This window comes from Onychostoma macrolepis, chromosome 06 (genome assembly GCF_012432095.1).
Source record: "Onychostoma macrolepis isolate SWU-2019 chromosome 06, ASM1243209v1, whole genome shotgun sequence".
NCBI classification, from domain to species: domain Eukaryota; kingdom Metazoa; phylum Chordata; class Actinopteri; order Cypriniformes; family Cyprinidae; genus Onychostoma; species Onychostoma macrolepis.
The window spans coordinates 18,835,957-18,860,944 of NC_081160.1; the positions used below are offsets into that span (position 1 = coordinate 18,835,957).

Genomic DNA, 24,988 nt, shown 5'->3' on the forward strand with positions numbered 1-24,988 from the left:
TCAAGAGTCACTCACAACTTATCTGTCCATAAATCCTATACAAAATCAGTCTTCATGTATTTCACAACACTTCAGCATGTTATTCTTATTAAGTGAGGGCCATTTTAAAGAATATTTTACCCAAGCAAAGTCTCTGAGAACCTGACACCTTGTAATTCTGGAGACTCCAGGAAGGTTGCAGTTCTGGAAAATGATGGTGCTGGAGACTAAATGGTTCCTGATGGTTTCTCACCTAATTCTTCACCTTAATTCTTAATTCTTTTGCAGTTAACATGTGTCTTTTCCTCTCCACCTGTTTTTTCTGACCTTGCTGACCCAATGAGCATTTCACTGCCCAATGGTCATGCCTTAACTTTGCTAATTCTATTATTGCATTAGTATTGCATCCTTCTCATAGGCATTTAATATATTTTTTAACTTTTATTCTTGAGTTCAATCTCTTTTTTGGCTCATTTTATCTGTAAAGGAAAACCTGCCTAATAATTCTGCACACCTGAAATAAGGAGTTTCTGACTATCAGCCTTCATGGACAATTATATATCACTTATAAATTATTAAATACAAAATCAATAGTAGTTATTAAGATTGATGTGGTTTGGAATTGGTAAAATGTTCTTGGAAAAAAAATATGACCAGAAGATCAACTTGCCTTATAATTCTGCACACACTGTATTTGTGTCTGATTTCAATTACAGTACATATCTTCAAAGACCGTTTTCTCAAAATGAGATCAAAATCTACTGTACCGAGCCAAAAATCTCCACTTCAGTAACAGATGCACCAAACTTTAGATTTATTCCTATCAATATTCTGAAGGTTTTTCACACATAATTTGCCTGGTTTTATACAACATTTTATTCCTAAAAATGCTGTTGTCAGCATTTTCTGATTTATAGAGTGCTAAAAAGAGATCCCCTCCGTAAAAACCATTAAGTCTAATATGTCAACAAAATGAAACAAGTATAAAATACACTGCGATTCAAAAGGTTCTGGTCAGTACGATTTTTGAAAGTAATTACTTTTTGATCTAAATTGATAGTAATGGCATTTTATAATTTTACAAAAATATTTCTATTTTAAACAATAAGAACAACAATGTTCTTTTGAAATTTCTATTTGTCCAATACTCCTTAAAAAAATTCCAGCATGTTTTCTCGAGCACCAAATCAGCATTAAAGACTGGAGTAATTGCTGCTGAAAAATTCAGCGTTGCCATAACTGGAATAAATTACATTTACAAAATAGCTTAAAATAGAAAACTAGAAGTGTTTTAAATTGTAATATTTCACAATTTTACTGTCTACCGTATTTTGTATCATATTTGGTGTATTAATATTTTCACATTTATTCATATTTGAACTTGTAAATATATCAAATTTGATCTGTTAAGCAACATAGTGTAACATATCAATAAAAGTTATTGTAAAATGTGAATAATGTGACTGCTGTGTGTATCCTGTAGGAGGACAAGAAGCTGGTTCATGGATATGTGTGCAGTAAGAACATTCTGGTGGCTCGAGATGGTCTGGATGGAGAGGGAGGACCTTTCATCAAGCTGAGTGACCCCGGCATACCTATTACTGTCCTTAGCAGAGAAGGTGAGAGATTCATTATGACCACCTTATTAACACACTATAAACATTCAAACATTGGTCGACTGAAGTCCTGAAACTTTCGACTAAAAATGACGTTGTGGAGAAAAGAAAATCATACGTTACATTAATTAGATGCGCACTGTGCTCAGTACTTGGTAGCCTTGTTGTCTGCCTAAATTAATTATAAATAAACATAAAAAACTAATAGGCTATTTGCAGTATATTAAATTGTTTTTGACCTAATTATTTTGCACTGAAATGAGTCTGACACACGAGTCTGTTGTCTCTGACAGCGGTGCATCACGTGCACCTGCGCAATATCATAGCCTGTGATTTCTGAAAACAGTACTATGTTGTCAACTAGTGATATCACAAGAACTTTTGAGGAATGTGCAACATAATTTAGAAAATTATTTTTGTCATATGTTATAAGTATAACTGTCAGACACTATCATTTCAGCCGCTCTGCGCAGCTCGCACAGAGCGAGGCTGAACATAAGAGCTCAGCTTTGCGGCTGAGACACGAATAGACTTAAAGCTTCTACTCTTAATAAACACAAAAGGCGCATCCACTTTAATAAAAAAAGAATATTTATTAAACAAACAAGAGCAGAAAACACCCCCATTAGCAATTAGTGCTTTCCACCTGATGAAATGAGCGCGGCAAAAAATCGACCAATCAGAATTTTGGTCGAACCAGACCGTATCGACCAATTAATCGACTAATCGACTGGGACGTTACAGCCCTACTTATTAATGCTGTATGTAATATCTAGAAGATTAGATATTAATCTGAAAGATTTTATAGTTATTGTAATTTTATTTTAACATAGCGTTTGCTACAATAAATAAATATTTTATAAATATGAATACATAATTTTAAGTAAATGAACTTAAATGAACTAATATTAATTTAAATATTTATATTACTGCCCACGTGAGGTTGGGAGATTTTGTACTATATATGCATTTATAATAATATTGTATATAGAAAGAGTTATATGGGTAAAATCTCAACTATTATTGAGTGTCTATCCAGGATAAATGCATCTGAGTCAGTGTGGTGTATCTAATAATTGAGCTCTATTGGACTGTGAAAATGGACTGCCCGGAAAAGATAACTGACAGGAATTTTGTTGGCTGAGATCCAGCTCAGATCCCTGAAGCACTTTTAGAAACCAGAAAAGCTCTTTGTTTGCTGTGTGCCAGGGACTGTTACAGGAAAGACTGGTTGTGTTTTTTTTGGGGTGGTGGTGTGCGTGCTCGAGAGAGGGGAATGAAAGGGGCACAGAGAGGGATTGAGTTGAGCAGAGAGATCACGTGTTAGATGAAATGCCCTTTTAAAAGACATAGTAGCTTGTAAAGATGACAGGAAAGATGATTGTTGAAACTACAGTGTGTGTTTGAATGAGGAAATGGTTGTGGAAATCCCCTAAAATGAGGTTTATTTACCAAATAAAATCCAGCTTGGTGGTTTGTTAGTTTTAAGTTACTTAATTTAACACAATCCTGTGTAGCATGATGTTCATGCATGATAATTTGCTTTGTGTGTGTCTACAGAGTGTGTGGGCAGGATTCCTTGGATTGCTCCCGAGTGTGTACAGGACACGGCTAATCTGAGCATAGCAGCGGATAAGTGGGGCTTTGGGACAACTCTGTGGGAGATCTGTTACAACGGAGAGATACCTCTCAAAGACAAAAAGCTCACAGAGGTAACAGCATACACGTACACTGATAGACACGTGTATATGTAAACATGATCTTTACTGTGCTGATAAATGATGCATTTTTCTTGTTTGTCATCTCTCTGAGCAGAAGGAGAGGTTTTATGCAGCGCAGTGTCAGTTGGCCACACCTGACTGTGAGGAGCTGGCCAAACTCATGACCCACTGTATGACCTACGACCCTCGCCAGAGACTCTTCTTCAGGGCCATCGTTAGAGACATTGACACTGTGGAGAAACAGAGTAAGGAAAATGAATCGACATAAACAGCTGACAAAGATGAACACTAGATTAGTTATTAAAAATGTACCAAAATTATACATTTATTTCCTTCCTTATTCTCCATACTGACCTCTTGTGGTTAGTAATCAAATGCTACAATCATCTTGCTAAAAGTACTAAACATGTTTTACCCCTGAAGTCCATTTTCAATGTTTGTCAAGGTTTCTTTCACTTACGCTATTGTTCAAAAGATTGGGGTCAGTATGTTTTGCTTTGTTTTTTTAAGAAATAATGCTTTTGTTTAGTAAAGACACATTAAACTTATCAAAATTGACAGTGAAGACATAAACAGATTATAATGTTACAAAAAGACATTATAAAGAGACATTATAACGTTACAAAAAAAATAGTCAAGTTCTTTTTAAACTTTCTATTCTTTAAAGAGTTCTAAAAAATATATGTAACACTGTAGACTTGAGTAATGGCTGCTGAAAATTCTACTTTTCCATCACAGGAAAAAATTACATTTGAAAATATGCAGTATTGAAATTAAAACTTCTTTTAAATTATAATAATATTTCACAGTATTATTGTTATACCCTATTTATGATTAAGTAAATGCAGCATTGCTGAGCATAAGAGATTTCTTTCAAAAATATTATAAACATCATTACAGACCCCAAACATTTGAACGGTAATGTAGATCAGTTATAGTTAGGCTTATATGACTATTTCTACTCTACTTTAGAGTTTTACAGTAGAGTTTTTGCTACTGTACCTCTGTTAGGATTGACTGTTCTCTATGTACTATTAAAGTTTACTCCGTTTTCTATTAAACGTCCTCTTTAATGTTTTCTCTCTAGATCCTTCCATTCAACCTGTTCCCATGCTAGAGGTGGACCCTACAGTGTTTGAGAAGAGGTTCCTCAAAAAGATCAGAGATCTTGGAGAGGTATTTTCTCCTTCTGTGTGTGTGTTGTGTCCTTAAACTCATCAAGAACAAACTACTTATCGTTTCTCTGACCATCTGCTGGTTGGACTGAAGTACATTCTTGTGTTTTCAGGGGCATTTTGGAAAGGTGGAGTTGTGCAGGTATGATCCGCGGGGAGATCGGACCGGAGAGCTGGTGGCCGTGAAATCTCTAAAGCCGGAGAACCGAGAAGAGCAGAGCAGTAACCTGTGGCGTGAGATTCACATCTTGAGAGAACTTTACCACGAGAACATTGTCAAATATAAGGGCATCTGCCATGAAGAAGGTAAACCATAAATCTGAACATCATGAATAATATAACACTGTAATGGCATTTGGTGCCAAATGCACGAGTTTGTTGAGTGAATCTTGTTTTTGTTTTAAGGTGGGAGATCCATTAAGCTCATCATGGAGTTTTTGCCGGCAGGCAGTCTGAAGGAATACCTCCCCAGAAACAAAGCTCACATAGACCTTAAAACCCTGCTCAACTATGCTGTACAGATCTGCCAGGTAACATCATATTTGAATGTTTTATGATGCTTCAGTAGTTATCCAAAATAGTGACACTTTTTGGTGTTTTTACCCCTAAACGCACACACACACACACACACACACACGGAAACAAATATTTAATGGAAAAAACAACAACAAAAATAACAAAACAGAAATAATCAAACAAAAGGTCTGTTCACACTAGAGCAAAAGAAAACAGGGCTCTATTCATTAATGTGCTTTAATACAAGAAAATGGCACAACCAATAAAAAAAGACTGGACTTACATTAAAGTAAAACAGCCTGTAACTTGTCAGATAGTAAAACATTCACTTTAATGCAAAATGCATGCCATTTGATCAAATAAATTTAATTTGCATTAATGCAGTGACAATAATAGTGTGTAAGTTTCAATTGCAATCAAATTATGAGTTATTGGGTTTGGTAAGAGTTTTTAAAGAATTCTCTTAGGCTGCATTTATTTGATCAAAAATACAGTAAAAAGGTATTGTGAAATGTTATTATAATTAAAAATAATAAAAAAGAAAAACATTTTAATGTAATATATTTTAATATGTAATAAATTCCTTTGATTCCTCAGCAGCCATTACTCTTCAGAATCACATGATCTTACTGAAATCATTCTAATATGCTGATTTTATGCTCAAGAAACATATTATTTTTTAATGTTACGTCCCGCGCTTAGGGGTAGTAAAAATAGACTCTAAACAGGGTGTAATACAACTGGGTTGTGGTGATGGAATCCTAGATCTCCAAATCACTTCGGTCGATAATCAAACAAGTACACAGTATTAGTCAGAGAGGGTGAATTAGGATTATTAAAAAAAAAAAAAAAACAGCAAGTGACAATAGAGAGCATCTCTTCGGGGTGTCCAAAGGCCAAAACAACAAACAAAACCAATCGAGAAAGAATAGGAAGGAAACAATAAATAACCTAATTGAACAATGAAATTAATTACTACCCTAACTACCTAACGGAAAACAAAACCCAAACGAATCAGCCAAAATAAATGGGCAGGACACCCCTACGTTCTTAAAACATAATGTTTTAGAGCAAATGAACGTGATCAACAGGTTTTACACTTCATTCGAGTTTCACAAATTTGATCATCGGCCGGTGGACGGATCCAGGAGCTCTCAACCCAAACGCGACCAAACCAACAATGAGCTCCCCGTTGAATGCCGGCGGTGTCCTTATAAAGATCACGCCTCGTCTGAACCGCCAATGGCGATCATACACCCAATCAGAGACCAGAAAGAACGAGGAGGAGAAACAACACAACACAGCAGATACCAAAGACACAGATCGTAACCTTTAATTCAGAAGAGCAGCATTTATTTAAAATAGATATTTTTGAACAATGTAAGGCTTTACTGTCCTTTTAGTTCAATTTAATGTGTCCTAGCTAAATAAAAGTATTATTTTCTCATGTAAAAAAAATATACATCGTATATCATATATTTTCTCATAATGCATATAAGCGATACTCAGTGATACGTTGGTTCATAAATATTGTATCCATTTTGTCAACAGTTGCTTTCTGCATTGCTTATTTTTGCTCTGCTTGTTTGTTGTCCTCATGGCCTTGTACTCGGAGACCAACAATAACAACAGCTGCTTGCAGTGATCCTTTGTGGTTCCTGAGCCCATATGTTCTGTTTGAAATACAGACCCGCGCTGTAACATTATGCTCACCTTTGCCGTTTTCTGACCTCTAACTCCAGGGCATGGACTACCTGGGCTCTTGCAACTACATCCACAGAGACCTGGCGGCCCGGAATGTTCTGGTGGAGAATGAAAACACGGTAAAAATCGGAGACTTCGGCCTGACCAAAAGCATTAAGGATAATGAGGGTTATTACACTGTGAAAGATGATCTGGACAGTCCAGTGTTCTGGTAAGAATCACTCATTAGAGGCCCTGCAATGACCAAGTACATTAACCTAGATCTCCATTAAATCTAATATGAACCATGTGCATTGGTCCATTATTGTGTATCCATTATTGCATTTAATTGTGAAATTCCCTTTGGGTAATCCACTTTGTAATGATTCTTTTCTTCATTTTCCCAGGTATGCTCCAGAGTGCCTGATCCACTGCAAATTCTACAAGGCGTCTGACATCTGGTCTTTTGGAGTGACCATGTATGAGCTTCTCACATACTGTGATGCCTCATGCAGCCCTATGTCGGTAAGTGGCCAGTCCGATGTTTTTAGCCCTGTCCCAAAAGCCCAAAAGTCCCAACATGGGTGATGTAAATTGCATATGAACACATGTTGGAAACCTGAAATGATAAATGGGCCATCACATGATGGCCATCACAAGTCCCCCAATAGCACAGTAGTTTGGAATCCCTCTTTAATTCGTTTCTTAATTTAGTATCTTGATTTTCTTGGTTGGGTATCAAACAGTGTTATTTTAGGATCATTGAGATAGTACAATAGAATATACTATTATAATATATTTATATTTTCTGCTTTCAGGTTAATTTTAGTAAAGGTTGTACAAATTTTTTTTTTTTTTCATTTTTATTAGTTTTTGTTGTTTTTAAATGTCTATAAAGTTGTTATTATAGTACATCACGTTATAAATGAAAACGAGAAAGCTATTTCATTTAAAATGTATTTTTAATTCATATAATGAAAATGTTTTTATGGTTTTAGTTTAGTAACTATAGTAACTATGGAATCAAATAAAATGTTTTATCACAATAACAGCAGAGCTTCCTGTTAGTAGGCAAGGCAAGTTTTATTTAGCACATATGACACAGTGCTAATTCAAAGTGCTTTTAACAAAAATAAAAAAAATAGTAATGATTAAAAGGTTTAAAAAGAAGTAAAAATTGAATAAAAGGATAAATAAATGAAAATAAGGTATACGTTAAAAGAAATATGGGAGAAAAAAACAGCACAGGAGGATTAACATAACACCACAAATATCAGTAATACCACAAGAATAATTACACAAGTCTGTTCTAAGTGCAGCTGTTATGTTTTATGCAAATGTGTTATGTAAATATCACCTCATGCAAGTATTTTACTTTTGATTGCATTTCTACTTCAGTGTTTGATTATAAGCAGCAGGAGGCGGGTAATACAGAATTGTTTGCGAAGCCCATATTCATTTCTGTAGGCTGAAAGAAGCCCTTGTTTAGGAGGTGCTGATGAGTCTGGTTCTTCTGTCTGTTTCTGAGAACATGGCAGATGGTGCCAGTCTGTGCCCACAGTGGCAGATGTCTTACCCAACGGCTGCGGTAGACGTCTGCACACCAATCCCCACTTTTTTTTCTGTGTGCCACTTTTGGAGGAAATGTTGTTATTGAGGGATTTGTCCAATTTTCACATTGTACACAATGCAGACGCACAATGTAATGCTTCCTCGCGCACTGAAAGCATTAGAGGTGGTTTACTAGAGGAGACGTGGATGAACGTTTAATACCTCGGCGCTTAATTGTAAATCAGGCCTGTGACCCCACTTTTCTCCACCCCCACAGGTGTTCCTTAAGATGATTGGTCCAACACATGGCCAGATGACTGTTACACGATTGGTCAAAGTCCTGGAGGAGGGAAAGAGACTTCCAAAACCAGACGGCTGCTCAGACAGGGTAATGCATAGCTTTACTAAAACTAAATGGTGTGTATTTATATTACCGTTTAGGGTCAGTAAGATTTTTTTTGGGGGGGGGTGGAAATATATTTAGCAAGGCTATATCAAATTTGTATCATGATTTCTGCAAAAATATTAAGCAGCACAACAGTTTTAAACATTGATAATAAGAAATGTTTCTTGAGCATCAAATCAGCATATTAGAATGATTTCTGAGGATCATGTGGCACTGAAGACTGGAGTAATGACTGCTGAAAATTAAACTTTGTCATCACAGGATTAAAGTTTTATTAAATAATAAATTATATTTATCAAATACAAGATCTCAAAAACATAAAAATGATCCTCAAACGTTTGAATGGTACGAGTGTATGTTACAGATCATACTGGTGTGATAATATTTTACTTAAAGTGACCTCTGAGATCTTAAGTAATGATAGAGAATTCGAAGGAATTTTAGGCCCCACCCACACATGCAACAGAAAGTCTTAGGAGCAACCGTTGCCTCATAGACTTCCATTAGATGTAGAGATGTTTTTAACTGTCAAGACTTTTACAAACTGTCAAACTTCTCATTTGCGACCGGTAACTGACAGTGTGCCGTACGTGGGAATAGGTCTTTTATCTTTGAGCAAACATAATTCTTAAATTTCATTTATTTGCATAAATTGTGTTAATGTGTTGTTGCCTTTTTTCATCTATTTACATGTTTTAAATTTATTTAAATGTAAATTTTTTACTTTAAAACACGTTCTTTAAATTAATATTTGTATTTTTTTTAGTTTACATATTTTCGCTTTTGCAATTTTCCAAAACCTCTTGCAGCCATGCCTTGGTTGTAAATCCTGCCATAGGATATGTCCTGCTTTATGAATTGCAGAATCACACGTTTCTTTTATGATGGTTCAGGGTTAGATGATTAAACAGCAGGTATGAGCTGCGCTCCAGGGCTTGTGTCTGATTGTAATCTTTCGTGTTTTGACAGTTGTACAGCCTGATGAGGAGATGCTGGGAGGGGACACCTGAAAAACGGATCGACTTCAAAGGCCTGATTGCCGACTTTCAGAAGATGATTGACAATCAGTAACTCTGGAAATAAGATTGGCACACAGACTCCACCTCTTTTGAAAGAGGAAGTCCCAGAGAGACAAAATCCCCTGCATCCCTAGAAGAAAAAAAAAACAAAAAAAAAAAACTCTGCAGTGTAGCACTCTTTCAATATACTCTCCTTCCCTCACATTATAAACTTAGAGATAAACTGCAGACCTTTTGAAATAGCCAAAAAGAAACCGCTAGAACCACTGAAGCGGACAGTAGATACTGTCCGGCTTCTCTCTGAATATGCAAATATGTAACTGCCAGTCTCGAGTCGCTCATTTTTCTCTTCAAGTTCAAATGCAAAATTGGTTGCAAAATGGTGAATTTTGTCTCGTGACACTCTCAGCTTCATACTGTACCTCAGCAAGCCACCACGATGCATGTATGAATAACCCATAATTTCCCAAGGTGCATTACAGCATGCACTGTATGGATTCTGCCCATCGTGCGGCATATGCAACGACAGAGACTGAACCCCCTTGTTCTTTGGAAGACGAGGAATGTGTCAGAATGTAATTGACATATGTGGTCTACAGTTTGGAGCTTTGATGAGAGAATGTCGAGTGGATTGCACCCCTTCTCTTGAGACTATTGACGAGCAAAGTATGCTAAGACTGTAGTTTTGCCTGCCTTGGAAAATTCCAAGCGTGCTGGATTACCGGAGGACTTTGAAGCAGCATGCGCCGGTCAAGATGCACTATGCTGCCACATTCTTATAACTGTACTTCCTCTCTGAGCTTCACATTTGCCACGGAAAAACTGAAGATGATTCTGAGAGAATGGGTTTAATGAAATGCCTAAAATGGGCACTAGGGGGCAGCACAGCTTATGAAATATCAAAAAAAAAAAAATATATTAAAAATATTCTGATTTTGTGCAAATTATATTCCAGACTTGCTAACTTTCAGAAACTGAATTAACCAGTCCAGAAAAAGAACTTAGTATTTTATCTGTTCCTTTTTTTTATTAAAATGGAATTAAAAAGCGATTAAAAAAATGCAACATATTTGTCATTGTCTACAAGACGGAGGCTGACAGTAAAGAAAAGGATCAGTGTGTGAACGTAGAAATTAGTTTAGCATCTTAAAAGCCTTAGCTGTTGTTCATATAGCTAAAAGAAGACTAAATATTCAAAGACGCACTAATTCCCATCAGATTATGGTTAATCCTCACACATGGTTCCTGAAAAGGGAAAATGATTCATCTCCCAGGTGGAAGTGTCATGTGGTTTTGCACTGAAGGAATTGTGAAATGCACGTCCCTGCGTTCATATCTACGCCTCCACGGTGGCCACAATGGATTTGAGAATGGTCAGAGGAAAAAAAGCAATGAGAGACATAATTTTCCTGTCCTTTAATGTGGAATGCAAAACAATTCCATCTGCTCAAAATGAAACCCAAACCTATTTTCCTCAAAAAGAATGACAACAAAATTGTATCCAACAGGGTAAAATGTACATAAGTTCACATAAAATAAATACAATATTTTTTTTGTTGCTGTTAAATACTCAAAAGCGTTGAAAACATCTACTGAAAAAAATAAGAGGAAAAAAGTTTTTTTTTTCTTGTATTGCAGGAGTATACGCATGCTTAAATTCCACCGTCTCTAAAAATAGCTTATTCACAGTAAAGCAATATCAATAGAGTTTGGATTATAAAATATTGCAAAATCTTAATTCAAGGTGGAAAAAAAAAAGAAGAAACTACAACCTTTTAAACTAAAAACAGGCTGCAATATGTGTACAAAGCACAATAGTGTTGATAACCCTGCGTGTTTGAACAGGTGACTGTACCTTCTACATCAATAAGAGACACTTTAGTATTGCAAAGCTTTGAGATACAAGTGCACACGTACACGTTCATGACATTCAGAGGGGTAAAAGTGCAGAATCGGAAAGATACATTACAGTCTCGACTTGAAATACAAGGGGAAAATCGGTATGTTGTTGGCCATCAGCAAAAATGGTAAGAAATACAAGGTTCATAAATGCAAAATAGGCACAATTGTCCATCCTTCAGACCTTTCTACAGAAACAAGAACACTTTAAAGAGATGATTTACTTTATTTAGCAACTCAAACCTCTCTTTTCAAGGTAAAAGAGTCAGAGTCGCCTTGATTTGGAGCAGTGTTGGAGAACAGGAGACTCATGGGAAGGTGACCAGAAGTACATGTGCTTTATAATCCCTGTAGAGTGTCATTTTGCCACAAGTCCCATTTCTGATTATTTAGAAACAACCGGTATGATTTTGAATTGAACTTGTGCACACAGAACAAGGGGAAACTAAAAATGCTCACATTTAACATTTTGTTCTTAACCTTGTTTTTTAGCGTTTCCTGGAAAAAAAGGCCTCTGTGTTTATAAATGGTGATTTTGTGCTAAAAGTGGGACGCAGAGCCTCAGGTACCGATGTAAATTTGGGATTGTCTTTATACTTGTCATAAAACAAAATAGGACGCAATAACAGGCTCCTCCTCAAATGTGTTGTCAGTCTGTTGTGGAGGTGAAAGAATGGCTTTCAGAAAGGGAACAACCAAGAGACTATCGCTTCAAAAGAGTAGAAAAAAAGGCACACAGCCTTAATCATAAACGGATGAACGCACCAGGCAAACGCCTGTATGTGCTATGTGGTAGCAAAGCCAAACAACGGCTCCTTTTATGACAATCTGCTGGCAGACTGCAACCAACACAGTGTACTGCAAAAAATCCAATTCTTAATGACTGTCTTATTTACCACTAATAATATCTAAACATGCTTAAAACAAGCTCAGTGCAAAGTAAAAGGGATAGTTCATTCAAAAATGAAACATCATTTTTAATCATTTACTCACCCCTTTGTTACAAACCGAATTGTGTAAAAATTTTATATATATATATATATATATATATATATATACATATACACAATAAATGTCAATGGGGTCCAAAACAAAATTAGACCTCGCTGACTTTGTATAGAGCAGTGTTGTTATCAGTAACTCAAACTTACAACTATTAACATTCTCATTCAAATAAAGTATTAGAGGAAAAATAAACTGAAAAAGAAAGATTTTATATATATGTTAGTGCTGTCAAATGATTAATCGCATACAAAATAAAAGTTTTTGTTTGCATAATTATGTATATATAAATACACACATACAGTATACATTTTAATAATATATACATTAATAGTAATATTTACATGTCTATATTCATATAATTTATATTATAAATATATTTAATATATGACCATAACTTATTTTTCTGAAATATATACATACATGCATGTGTATTTATATATACATAATAAATATACACCGCACCCACACATATATTATGTAAACAAAAACTTATTTTGGATACGATTAATCATGATTAATCGTTTGACAGTACATATACATATATATAATATCTTTATTTTTCAGTTTTACTTAATTTTCTTTTTTTTTTCAATTCTATGTATATTCATAGAAATAATAAATGACAAAAGCATAGGTATATCAAGGTGTGTGTATATATACAAACGCACGTACACACACCTTCTGTTGGGTTGCAATGGTTTCGAACAACATGAAGATGAGTAAATAAAAAAAGAATTTTAAATTTGGTGAACTATCTCTTTAAGACTTTATTTGTCCCATTGGGAGATTTGTGTCACTTGTTTTAAGTATCTAAATTAAGACCATAAAGACCAAAAAAAAATCTGCCACGCAACATGACAAAATACTAATCTTCCAACATTGATTATTTTAATATCTCACATATTTTGCCTTTAGTGTATATTAATCTTTTTTAACATATATTTTAGCAAAAATAAAAAAAGACTGATATGAATTAAAAACGGGATTTTTTTTTTTTTTTGCAGCGTAAAATCACCAAAATACATACTCTCTCTTTTAAAGAAGTAAAGAGATTAAACCACAGAATAACAGACCACTAATATCCATATAAAGGCTTTATGTTAGATTATTACCATGTGGGTGTTTGCATCAAGGCTGTTTTATCCTATACATAACCACTCCAACCCTTGACATCCTTCCAGCAGATTATTACTACTACTATACTAATGTATTATTATTACTGATACTGTTATTAAAAAGCAACCACTGGCAGCATTGTAGCTGAACGTTGTTCGGAGGTCACCCCACTGACAACTGGGGGAAAAAGTCACCTTGACGTATGTGGGGGTAGTTTCTCCAGAGAAGGTAGAGGTTATTGCCTTAGCCATGTCTTCTCTGAGCGCCGTGTTTTAAGGCTCCTGCAGTTTTCAGAATGGCTGATCGTTCCTACAGATACAGCAGTATGTACAGAGACACACGTTAAAGATTAATCCTCAAACACGCGTTTTCCGTACACTTTGGAAAGTGAAATCGATAGTCAAGATAAACAGTGACACATTAAGCAAGACATTAATATTAATAATATTCCTAATGTCTGTACACAGTAAAAAATACACTCATTTAGCAGAATATACAATATACATTGGCTATGCCCTACCCTGTCAGAAAAAAAAAAACATCTTTGAAAACTGTTATTCTCTGAGTGTAGCTCAATCTTTATCAGCCCTTAACCTTTTGTACAGTAAAACACGGACACGGACATGGAAATCCCCCCCCCCCACCTCTCGAGTGGAATGGTGCGTCCCGCCTGGGAGAGAGGTAAAAAGGCAGAAAAAGAGAAATATCAATTATCTTAACTCATCATTTGGGACAGAGTCCCAATCTTAAGAGGTCCTGCCTGGCGTCGGACAGAAATAACAACAGTACCCACATCCACAGAAGAGGAACGCACAATAAAATGTACAATCTTTTCATAAATATCAGTTATCGACTAAAAGTTAAGGCCTGGACATGACAACGGCAACATACAGAGAGCAGTGAGAGCGAGTGCGAGTTAGATCCTCTTCTTCTTGAAGTAGTCGGCGTACTGGCCCCCAAGACCCTGTGAGTGCTGGCCCACATACGGCCCCTCTGATGTCACTTCCTGTGTGGGCAGTGTGGGGTATTCTCGCTTCTGTCCTCTAGCCTGACTCTAGGAAAGAAAGCGCGGTTGATTATAACAGAAGTGATTATAGTGATTAGAATGATTTCACCTGTTTGATGGTGATGTTGATGTACGTGACTCATTGTTCACCGTATGCTTGAGTTTGAGTGGCATACAGTAAATGAGTGACGGCTTTTTTGCGTTCCATACAGTAAATGACTGACGCCGTCTCCCTCAGCCCACACACACGTCTGAGGAATTTTCTCTGACTCTTGCACTACGATAAAGCGCCCATTGTTGAATCAGAAGCGCAGTTAGAGGTGTTTTTCTCTCAATGTGTCACTCTTCTACTTCCAATTGAAGAATAAAGTTACTGCCAGAATCCTGCTAGTTTCTTCACCATCAAGTAGAGCAGAAACACACACACACACACACATCCCCCCCCCCCACCCCTCCACCCACACCCACCCCCACCCCATATGTATTCAGTTGACCTATCTATCATTCTAAATATCATTCCATATATTGTTCTATTTGTTTATATATATATATATATATATATATATATAGATATAGATATTTATTTTTTTTTAACAGTGTTTATAAAAAAATCTATATAAATTTTGCCTTTATGAATGTAAAATATCATGTTTGCACCATTTTTGACTGAAATGGTGCTTGATATTTAATTGCGTACACTTTTAATGACCTTATCAAACTTACCTAACAATTCTTCTTGGCACAAAACACAACGCAAAATAATACTGGTGGTGTTGCAATGATATTTAATATTTAAGGCCATTACTAGACATTTTGCACTCATAGGTTATCAATGTTTTTATTTATCATTTCAAAACTTTTTGTGACGAAACGCTTTATGGTTAGCAATGATAAATAACTATTGCCACTTTATGAGGCTGTGATCTACGAAAACCCTTTTTGCCTCGGAGTAAAAACGTCATTTGTGAGCTAAAGTTTAAAATAAGAAATAAAATCACGAATAAAATCATGAATTATAAAGTTACAAGAAACACATTGTCACATTGTGAGATATAAAGTCACACTAGCTGTGTTACTTTCCATCACCTTGTTTTTGTGCGCATTTTGAAGTATCGCATCAGAAACGAGTGATGTGGGGGGGGGGCCCTTAATTTGCTAAAAAGTTTTTCATACTCGCTTGAGGTGGTTTTTGACTTGTGCGGAAATTGGTTACTACGAATAATGGGAGATGGAAACGCATTTTACGAATAAATTCCTCTAGGCGCATCAAAAAAATCATGTGACTTTGCGCTCTGGGACGGCATAAGCTGACTAACCAGCGGACCGATCTCATTGCATAGCATCTGAAATGCTTATGGTTTTTCTTAAATGCGCGAGCAAAGTCTGTCATCAAAGAATTTCTGTATAATTGCTTCTCAGAAATGTATTAACACGACTGCGTTCCCAAACAGCAGCATCCACCTCCGAAAAAAATTACAGCATTATTGTGTTGCATCTGCTCGCTCTGAGGTGCAAGTAATTTATTATATATGAAAATTATTATGTTCAGTGGCTTCTACTTTTTTTAGTTATATTTAGTGCCAGTTTATCAGGAAGTGATGATTTTGTTCTCTTCGACTCAACGGTGCTTATTCGCAAATATTTTATGGCTATCGTGAAAATTTTAAGTAACATTGTGAGATATAAAGTTACAATTCTGAATATAGTCACATTGTGGGTTATAAAGTCTAAATTATATGAAACAGTTGTATTTGTGAGATTTGAAGTCACAATTGTGAAATATAAAGTCACATTGTGAGGTAAGTCACAATTTGAAAATATAAAATTATAATTAACTAATTATATTTCTTACTGTACTATGGAAACCCATTTCTGCCTCACTCACAGATTTAATTGGCCGTTTTTAAACCCATATTTATTGAGCACAACTGAAGGGAACCTTATTGTAGGCCCCACAGTTCATAACATTTACTGCCCATGTGGATTTCTCATCAGATTCTAGTTTTGAACAAACTTATTTGCTGCATTTATTAGCTGTTTAGTTTGGAAGTGACGTCTCAGTAAGCATTTTGCATGTTTCGTGCATTGCCACACTATTGATAATGGACAACGGACTTTTTTTGCCCACAAAATTTCACTAATGTGATCACGCCTAAACCTTTTCAAATGAAATTTGATTTTTTTCCCCCCTGGAACTTAAACACACGTTATCTTTCAGGTGTCTAATTCATCACATGTAATGTGGTTTGTTTCACTTCTCTTCCTCTCACACACAATAATACACACACTTTATATGGAAAGACACTCACATAATAGTAGTTGTTCCAGTCGGTGGCCGTGGCTGCGGCGGGTGTGTGTGCGGCAGGACTGGGCGCGTGTGTCTGCGTGTGCGTCGGTGTGATGAAGCCAGGCATGATGGGTAGGGCACTGTAGGTGGGCAGCAGGGTCTGAGCAGTGCCATTCAGAGAGGTGTGCAGAGGCCCACTCAAGGGGGTCTTCACCACCTCCACCTCCTACAGAGAGACACCATCAAACATTTATACATACACTTACACTGTATCTCTCCATATGCAACACACACACTATTCAGATTACAGATCTCTCCTCTCTCACACACACACACGCACACACACTGGCCCAGCTGCTGTGCTGAGGAGTGATGGAGTGTTTTCAGCAGGATCTCATGTCCTGAGAGTGTCATGAGACTGAGTGAGGAATGTGTGTCTGACCTGTAACACCACCTGCCACCACATTTACATAAGCTCAAACACCCCAAACAAATGCCACCAACACACAAACATGAGCTTACTTCTAACGCAACCTGTGTGTATACAGGCCATAAAGCCAGGACATAAATTAGCTAGCAGTATTTTATATGCATGTTATAAAAAGAAATGTGTTAAAATGAAGACGTAATTAGGAATCAGCACTAGGCCATTAATCAAATAAGCAAATTTGTGATAATGAACAATGGAGTTCATGCAGCTCAAGTACTGCTGCCTATTAAAGTAAAGGCGTTCTGAAATTCATGATAATTTTTCTTGAGCACCAAATCAGCATATCAGAATGATTTCTGAAGGATCATGTGACACTTTGGATCAAAATCACCTTTGCATCACAGGACTAAATTACATTTCAAAATATATTCAAAGAGAAAACTCTTCTTTTAAATTGTAATAATAGTTCACAATATTGCTGTTTTTATTGCATTTCTATCAAATAAATGCATATGAGACATCTTAAAAAAAAAAAAAGAAAAAAAAAAATCTTACAGACCCCAAATGTTTTAATAGTAGTGGATTACATCTTAAAAAGACCATGAGTAAAAGCTTATCTTTTTTGGTTTAATATGCATCCTGTAATATGCAAAGAAAACATGCAATCAGTATAGATTTTTGTGTTGCTAAATGCATACAGTTTGCATACTGTTTATGCCTACAGAGAAATCAAAGTCTAATTTCTCATCTATTTTGGTCTGTGACGGTACGAACGATCGGCAGTAAGTCACAGAGTGACCTGTCATAGAGAGGTGCCATGTCAGCCTCGAGACACTTAGACACAATGGAAGTCCAGGCATTTGACTTTTCTGACAGCTGTCAGAAGTATGATGACTGGAGTATTCACTACCTCCAGAGAGTGTGAGATGTTTGGCCAGTATGTTAACTGTTTAGCATTTCTGTTGCAGTATACGTGTATTTCTGCACAGTATAATCCCCTTTCAATGTGGATTTTGAGATAGTTAATGTTCACTGTAAAGTGAGCATGATTAAGCATGATGTGTTTCTGTGTGTGTGTGTGTGTGTGTGTGTGTGTGTGTGTACACAGTACCTTGCTGACATCTCGGTGCTGGTAGACTTGAGCAGCTGTCTGGCTCATCTGCGTCTGAGAATAGTACTGACTGACAGCATGCATGTAGGAACTGTAGTCTCCGTATGAGGAGGTGACCACCACCTGTGACACACACAAACACATTTGTTATCATGGTGGGGACTTTCCATTGACTTCTATTGTTTTTCATTACATTTTCTATCCCCTAAGTGATTCCCACTTTTTTTTTTTGTCAGCAGAACCCCTTCGACCTAAAATATTTACTTTAAGTATCCCCTACAACGTTAATATTTAAATAATTTACCAACATATTTGTATGTTCATGGCCTTCTGATGTTTATTTTTGAGGGATACAATGTACAATGGTCACATTGCCATATGTGTGAAAGTACGTGCATGTGTGTGTGTATGTGTGTACTTACCTGAGGTTGCTCTTTTGTGCATTCAGTAACTGCAGCCGTCTCTTGGCTAGTGTTGCCGTAGGTCTGTGCTTGGTAGTGTTGGTACCACTGCTGCATGGCCTCCTGTCACACAGAACAGAACCAATGAAACAGAATAAAATACAGTCAGACACAGCTTTAACCGGGATCTATATAAAGATCTTGACTTTGACTTTAAGTCCCTGATATACTTCAAGCGAAATCAAAGAACAAACTGGTGTGACATAATTTCAAACAAATCAGGCCAAAACGAAGCTCATTTGGAGTTAGTTTTGGGAATTCAAAACAGCTCGCCAAGTCTGAAAAGGTTCACTCCGGCAGATAAACCCCTTCGAACTACCATTGATCCGTAGCAATTAAATAATGGGAGGTGTGCTCTGGGGCTCCTTGCAACTCTTTTCTCTAACTTGACACCAAGTTGTGACACACCAAGTTGACAGTTGACGGTTGGCCAATGTCGGGCCGTCGCTGAGTGACTGTTGGATTAGTTTTTGCGTTGGTACTAGTCAGACCCCATTGGCAGCTTTTTGGGAGCTCGTTGAATCTGTGGTGGAACCCATCGGTGACAGAGATGACTGTGATTAGCTGTTCAGTTTAGCGAACCAGTGCACGAGAAGAAAAACTAAAGTGACGAAAGAAAGCCAAGAGGGCACACACGGAAGGCTCTTTTCATTGTACATCCGCAGTCTTATTTCTTTTGGTTTCTTTTTTGAAAAACAAATACAGCTACTGCTACAGCTGGTATGAAGAGTTATTTCCTCTCACACAGGCACAGAATCTACATTTTAGTTGGCCGTTGGCTGTAGCCTTTGCTGTGTGTTCAAGCGCAACTTTCTGGCCCAGGCACAGGTGCGACAGCACAATCAGCTTTTGTTGTTACTAGTTCTTTGACTCCAGTCCCAGCCTCAGATGTTCAGTCTATTCACTGACAATTCACTGCATATTCTACACAAAATGGCAACAGCTTTCTGAATTTATTGTAGTTTTCAGGGGTCAATCGGGCAAAAAATGTGTACAAGGTACCAGATGGATCCACTTGTGCCCAACCTGGAACCATTCTGCAAATTTCCACCATTGAAAAGACAGTTCCTTTCCTTCAACCACTAAAACCAAGCTGGTCTCGAACTAGGAACCACGAACGTTAAAGCCCAGGGTGCAGGATAATAGGGGCTTTCGCACCACATAGTTCTAGGAACTAGCCAGAATGGTGGTTCCTAGAGAACCATTTTCATCCTCGTACTTTTTTCCTGGTTGCATTCACACCAACAGCAGGAACTCTGAAGCGGCCAAGAGCTACGTCTATATTTGTGGCATTTACAAACGTCAACAACCGGTGAATGGAGGATGCCGTGATCAGAGCTGTTTTTGTTGTGTGTCCTGAGTTTCGTGACAACAGAGATAGAATGTAATCGCACAATTTATGCGATTGAAAGAGCATGAAAATGTGACTAAATCTCCTGGAACAACTTGCAGTGTTACACAGTGATGGGAATAACGGCTTTATAAATAAACGGCGTTACTAACGGCGTTATTTTTTTCAGTAACGAGTAACTTAAACGAATTACTGTTTCCCCTGTTACAACGCCGTTACCGTTACTGACAATAAAATGCGGCGTTACTAAAATGTATTATAATATTACTATAATTTTATTTTGCAGTTCATCTGAATGGATGCGCAGTGTAGCTGTATTTGACGTACCGTAAACTCTAGTGTGAAGGCGCACGACTCGCCATCGCTTTGTCTCACACGCAAGGAAAGAGACAGAACGAGAGAGTCTTACATAACATGCAGAATTGACGCGCTGCATGTAAACGATATTCTTTGTTGTATTTTCCTGTTAAAATAACGGAGTTCCTTTGGAATTCTTCAGCTTTTAAGAACTGCCGGTTTCTCTGGTAGTGGGCAGAACTAATGCGCAAGCGACAATCTCATTGGCTGGCGCTCACCTATTATCGTCCCTGTTTTGATTTCAGCAAATCAGTTCGAGCGAACGCAGACAACGTGATTAATATTCATGAACCCAGCAGCTCATTAATCCTTAGTGTGTTTCATATTGTTATTGGTAGTAGAAATCGTAGTAGTTTTGTTATCTTACCATTAGCCTATTATTTTTAGTTTCCCCCCCTTTTTTTAGAGAAACACTAAATGACAAACAATATATTAAGCACCACCACCAGTCCTAAGTTCAGTCAACATGACAAATATGCATTTATACATGGTTGTTCTAATTACTGAAGTTCTATCATATAATGCTAAATGATCATAATATCATATTATAATGCTTGACTGACTGATGCTAAGTGTCAGATACTTAGCAGATAAAAAACTGTGCCATTTTACAAACATAAGCTATATATATATATATATATATAATATAGCTATATATACACACACTGTATATGATATAAAATAGTATATCAGATAATTAATATTAGTCTGGTGAGTAAACTAGCCAATGGTAAAAAATTACTAGCCAATGGCAATACTAGCTATTGCCAAGGTGCCCATAGAGGGTTGATAATATTTACAATAATATATTGAATTTGATAGGTGTCTCTCACATTGTCCCACAGTAACACAGAAACATTAAAATAGTGTAGATTAGTGTACAATGTATAATAATAATAATTTATTCTATTTAGTATCCATTTCCTTCATTTAACATATTTAATATGGGGGGCATCCAAGTTATTTGACACATTTGATTTTTTTTTTTAAAGTAACGCAATAGTTACTTTCCCTGGTAATTAGTTACTTTTATAATTATGTAACTCAGTTACTTACTCAGTTACTATTTGTGACAAGTAACTAGTAACTATAACTAATTACTTTTTTAAAGTAACGTGCCCAACACTGGTGTTACGTATCACTGAGGCTGAGAAAAGAACACAACAGATCAATGCCGTTATCGCTGTTTTCCATGTTTGTGGAGTAAATATTTTTACGTGGCTTTTTAAAAATGCCGGGTAGCCGTTGTTTTCGTATGCGTTTGGCCAATTAGCGTACACTTATGTCACTGGTAGTTCCTATAGATCTGTTGTAGACCCTACTCTAAAGTAGGAGCTAATTTAGTTCCCCCAAACAGAGTTCCTAGAACTAAAACCGTTACTAGTTCCTGCGGTGTGAATGCGCCAAAATTGGGTACTTCCACCAATGGTTCTAGGAACTTTGAAAAAGTTCCCCCCTTGCGAAAGCCCCTAATGCCAGCAGGGTTGTAACCAAACGTAGCCTTTCAGGAGCAAAGTCGATTAACCCTGCTTTACATGTTGATTAAACAACTTATTCCTCTCTAAGGGGGTGGACCTTGGCCAGAATAAGCTTAAAAGTGGACTACAGACTTAATGCCGATAGTCAAATGTCTTATGTGACTCAACACTGACTACATTGTACCTCTTTGCATCCAGGTGCCTGCAAGGCTAGATCTCCAGCTGTTTCCTCTTTTTGTCTTCCTCTTTTTTTTTTTTCTCCATCTGTCTAACCTTGTGGCCTAATACGTTTCGCTAGCTCTCTCTTCTACCATTCCTTTAATACATCTCTTCCTTCTCATCTCCTTCCCATCACTCCTTTCACCATTCCCTGCTCTCTTTCTCTCTGGACGCCTACAGCGTGAAAGCTCACTGTCTCATTTCACTAAAGCTGGTGGAGTGTGTGGGAGTGTGCGACCAGATGGGACAGACAACTCACAGCCAATCTTCCTCTTCCCTCCTGTCTTCCCCCTCTGCATCTCTTGCTCCCCCTTCTCTCCCTCCAACTCTCACCCACTCCTTCTCGTATTGTCATAGGAACGCCGGCAGTAATGAGAGGGAGACCCACATTTAAACCATTTAATCCTGCTAAATTTCCTTCCCCTCCAAACTCTCTGCCAGGGAATGAGTAGGGGATCACCCTAAAGACACTGGCAGGAATCTGAGAGACTGTGGGTGGACTGCAACTCCTTCTCCTTCCCTCTCATCCTCTCCTGGAGCACATTTTCCTCTCCTCTGCTGAAATCTTTATATTCCAATTTCTATTTCATTTGATGCTTTTTTGACAGCACTGTGCAAAGTGGCAGAATATTACTGGGTAGAAGACTTGGGTAGGGCTTTTGTCGGGCACCTATTTGCTGTCTTTCAGAGTTCAGGATAGTCACTAGTAAAGGACTTGTGACTGTGTGCCATGTGGTGTTATCGGCTAATCAGCATTGACATGATGTCATCTTCCTGAGTAATTAGTCACATGGCATTTACGGCACGAGTGATTGGCTCAAAACTTCTATGCCCAGACAGCATTTAAATCACATACTTGGGGGGGTTTTAGGCCAGCCGAGCAACTATTATTATCTCCTTTTACACATACAGTCTTTACTGGTAAATTACCGGTACATTAGAGATCATGCGTGAAGAGGACCTTTTCAAAAATACCGGTAAATCAGTTCTGACAATTTTCTGGTATGAGAATTTATAACTTCATCAGTAAATTACTGGTATCATGCTATGGGTGAACAAGGAATAGGATTACCAGTATAAGCACGTATGAGGGCAGAATGCGCTGACGTATGAAGTCAGCTCTGTCGGAGCTATTTACAGTAGGCGCCAATGCTTTTAATTGTTTTTCTATGTAAACATGCACTAGACAAACATCTAGCCACCTTGACACTTGAGACTTGCCTTCTTTTCCATTCCTTAGCATTGCAGCTCTGCATTTACTATTGCTTATTATAGTAACTGTAGTACTATTGGTATCAATTATGCGTCTCCTGTGCAAAAACACGTTTTGTGTAATCATCCCCTTTATGCCAGTCACTCAGAAGTTTAAAACATGCTGTCAGATTGGACAGAAACTAAAGTGCATGTCCTAATCCAGGTGGATGAAGAAGACGGTGCAGCTTTTAAAGATAATTTCCAATGATTGACATCACAAAGTTTATTTTGGTACTGATGTGTGAATGGTATCTTACCGGTAAAAAGACAACGCCATTGCTTGTGTGAATAGCACGTTTTGTGTATTTACCGGAAAAGTAATTCTGGTATTTTTATGGTAATTTACCGGGATTACTTTGAGAAAGGGGCTATTGAGACAGCAGATTGCTGACAGTTTATAACAGACCTTTGTGGTCCTAACTAGGTGAGATGTGACAAGTTGCATGAGGAGCGATTTTTCTATCCAATCATAGATATCAGAAGATATTTGATGCATAATGTGAAGTGGGACTTTGGTCCGATGATGAGATTTTGCTGTGAGGGTTACAGAACATAACGGAGCAGAAATATAAACCAAGCGATCAACAAAAAGCTCAGTCAGTGGGGACAAAAAAATCAGATTTAAATGGAAGATGTAACTTTTATTATTTGCCGACTCTGGTAAGGACACGGTGGTGCACTACAGCTCCATTCTGATGGGACTCTTTTTTTCTGTTTTGAGCATTAATTTTCTTTATTCCGTATAGACCCATCTATCTCTATTGTGCAGCTGAGCATATGGCAGAATTGTTTTCTTTCTCATGCCTCTTGCTTTCTCTGGCTTTCACTGTCAAGTCTAGGGCTCAGTGGAAGCTTGTTTTAGAGAGAGGAATTGTGGGGAAAATAATGGGGGGAGAAAAGACTTGAGAGAGTGGGCTAAGAGCGAGACTGATTGATCACTGCAGTGAACGCTGGGATTTCTTCCTGTGTCTGTGACTGTCAGCATCTATATTCCACAATAGTCAAGTACTTTCATCAGAATTCATCTTATATACAAGATCCCAAGACCACAGTTAAAAACACTATCAGAAAAAAGTGATCTATCTATCTATCTTGAAACATCCAGTTCAGCTGTTGAAAACTGCTTCATATTTTTGTGGAAACCATTATTCATTTTTTTTCAAGATGTAGTGATGAACAGAAAGTTCCAAAAAACTTTCTTTTTTTTTTGTTGTTTTTTTTTGTTAAAAGTTCTTTTTTCTTACATTAAAACTTTTGGATGGTAGTATATCACGGTTTACACAAATACATTAGGCAGCACAACTGTTTTCAACATTGATAATGATAATAATTTTAAAACAATTAAGCG

The 24,988-nt window shown here is 37.1% G+C and overlaps 2 protein-coding genes across 4 annotated transcripts in view; one reads left to right on the forward strand and one right to left on the reverse strand.

The window, feature by feature from the left end:
- Positions 1-10,735, forward strand: part of jak1 (Janus kinase 1) — a 35,807-nt gene extending 25,072 nt beyond the window's left edge. For both annotated transcript variants that reach the window (XM_058779054.1, XM_058779053.1), the window contains exons 15-24: positions 1,463-1,598; positions 3,156-3,307; positions 3,411-3,561; positions 4,404-4,492; positions 4,605-4,797; positions 4,897-5,021; positions 6,750-6,922; positions 7,098-7,215; positions 8,519-8,629; positions 9,617-10,735. In XM_058779054.1, the coding sequence (XP_058635037.1) occupies positions 1,463-1,598; positions 3,156-3,307; positions 3,411-3,561; positions 4,404-4,492; positions 4,605-4,797; positions 4,897-5,021; positions 6,750-6,922; positions 7,098-7,215; positions 8,519-8,629; positions 9,617-9,718 (1,350 nt within the window). In that variant the 3' untranslated portion in view covers positions 9,719-10,735. The remainder of the gene's footprint in view (positions 1-1,462; positions 1,599-3,155; positions 3,308-3,410; positions 3,562-4,403; positions 4,493-4,604; positions 4,798-4,896; positions 5,022-6,749; positions 6,923-7,097; positions 7,216-8,518; positions 8,630-9,616) is intronic.
- A 332-nt stretch (positions 10,736-11,067) lies between these two features.
- Positions 11,068-24,988, reverse strand: part of raver2 (ribonucleoprotein, PTB-binding 2) — an 83,027-nt gene continuing 69,106 nt past the window's right edge. The window contains exons 12-16 of one of the 2 annotated variants that reach the window (XM_058779056.1): positions 18,943-19,044; positions 18,521-18,643; positions 17,002-17,205; positions 14,578-14,740; positions 11,068-13,995 (exon numbers count right to left, since the gene is read on the reverse strand). In XM_058779056.1, the coding sequence (XP_058635039.1) occupies positions 14,603-14,740; positions 17,002-17,205; positions 18,521-18,643; positions 18,943-19,044 (567 nt within the window). In that variant the 3' untranslated portion in view covers positions 11,068-13,995; positions 14,578-14,602. Of the gene's footprint in view, positions 14,741-17,001; positions 17,206-18,520; positions 18,644-18,942; positions 19,045-24,988 lie in introns of both variants that reach the window. The other variant, XM_058779055.1, reaches the window with a different exon arrangement.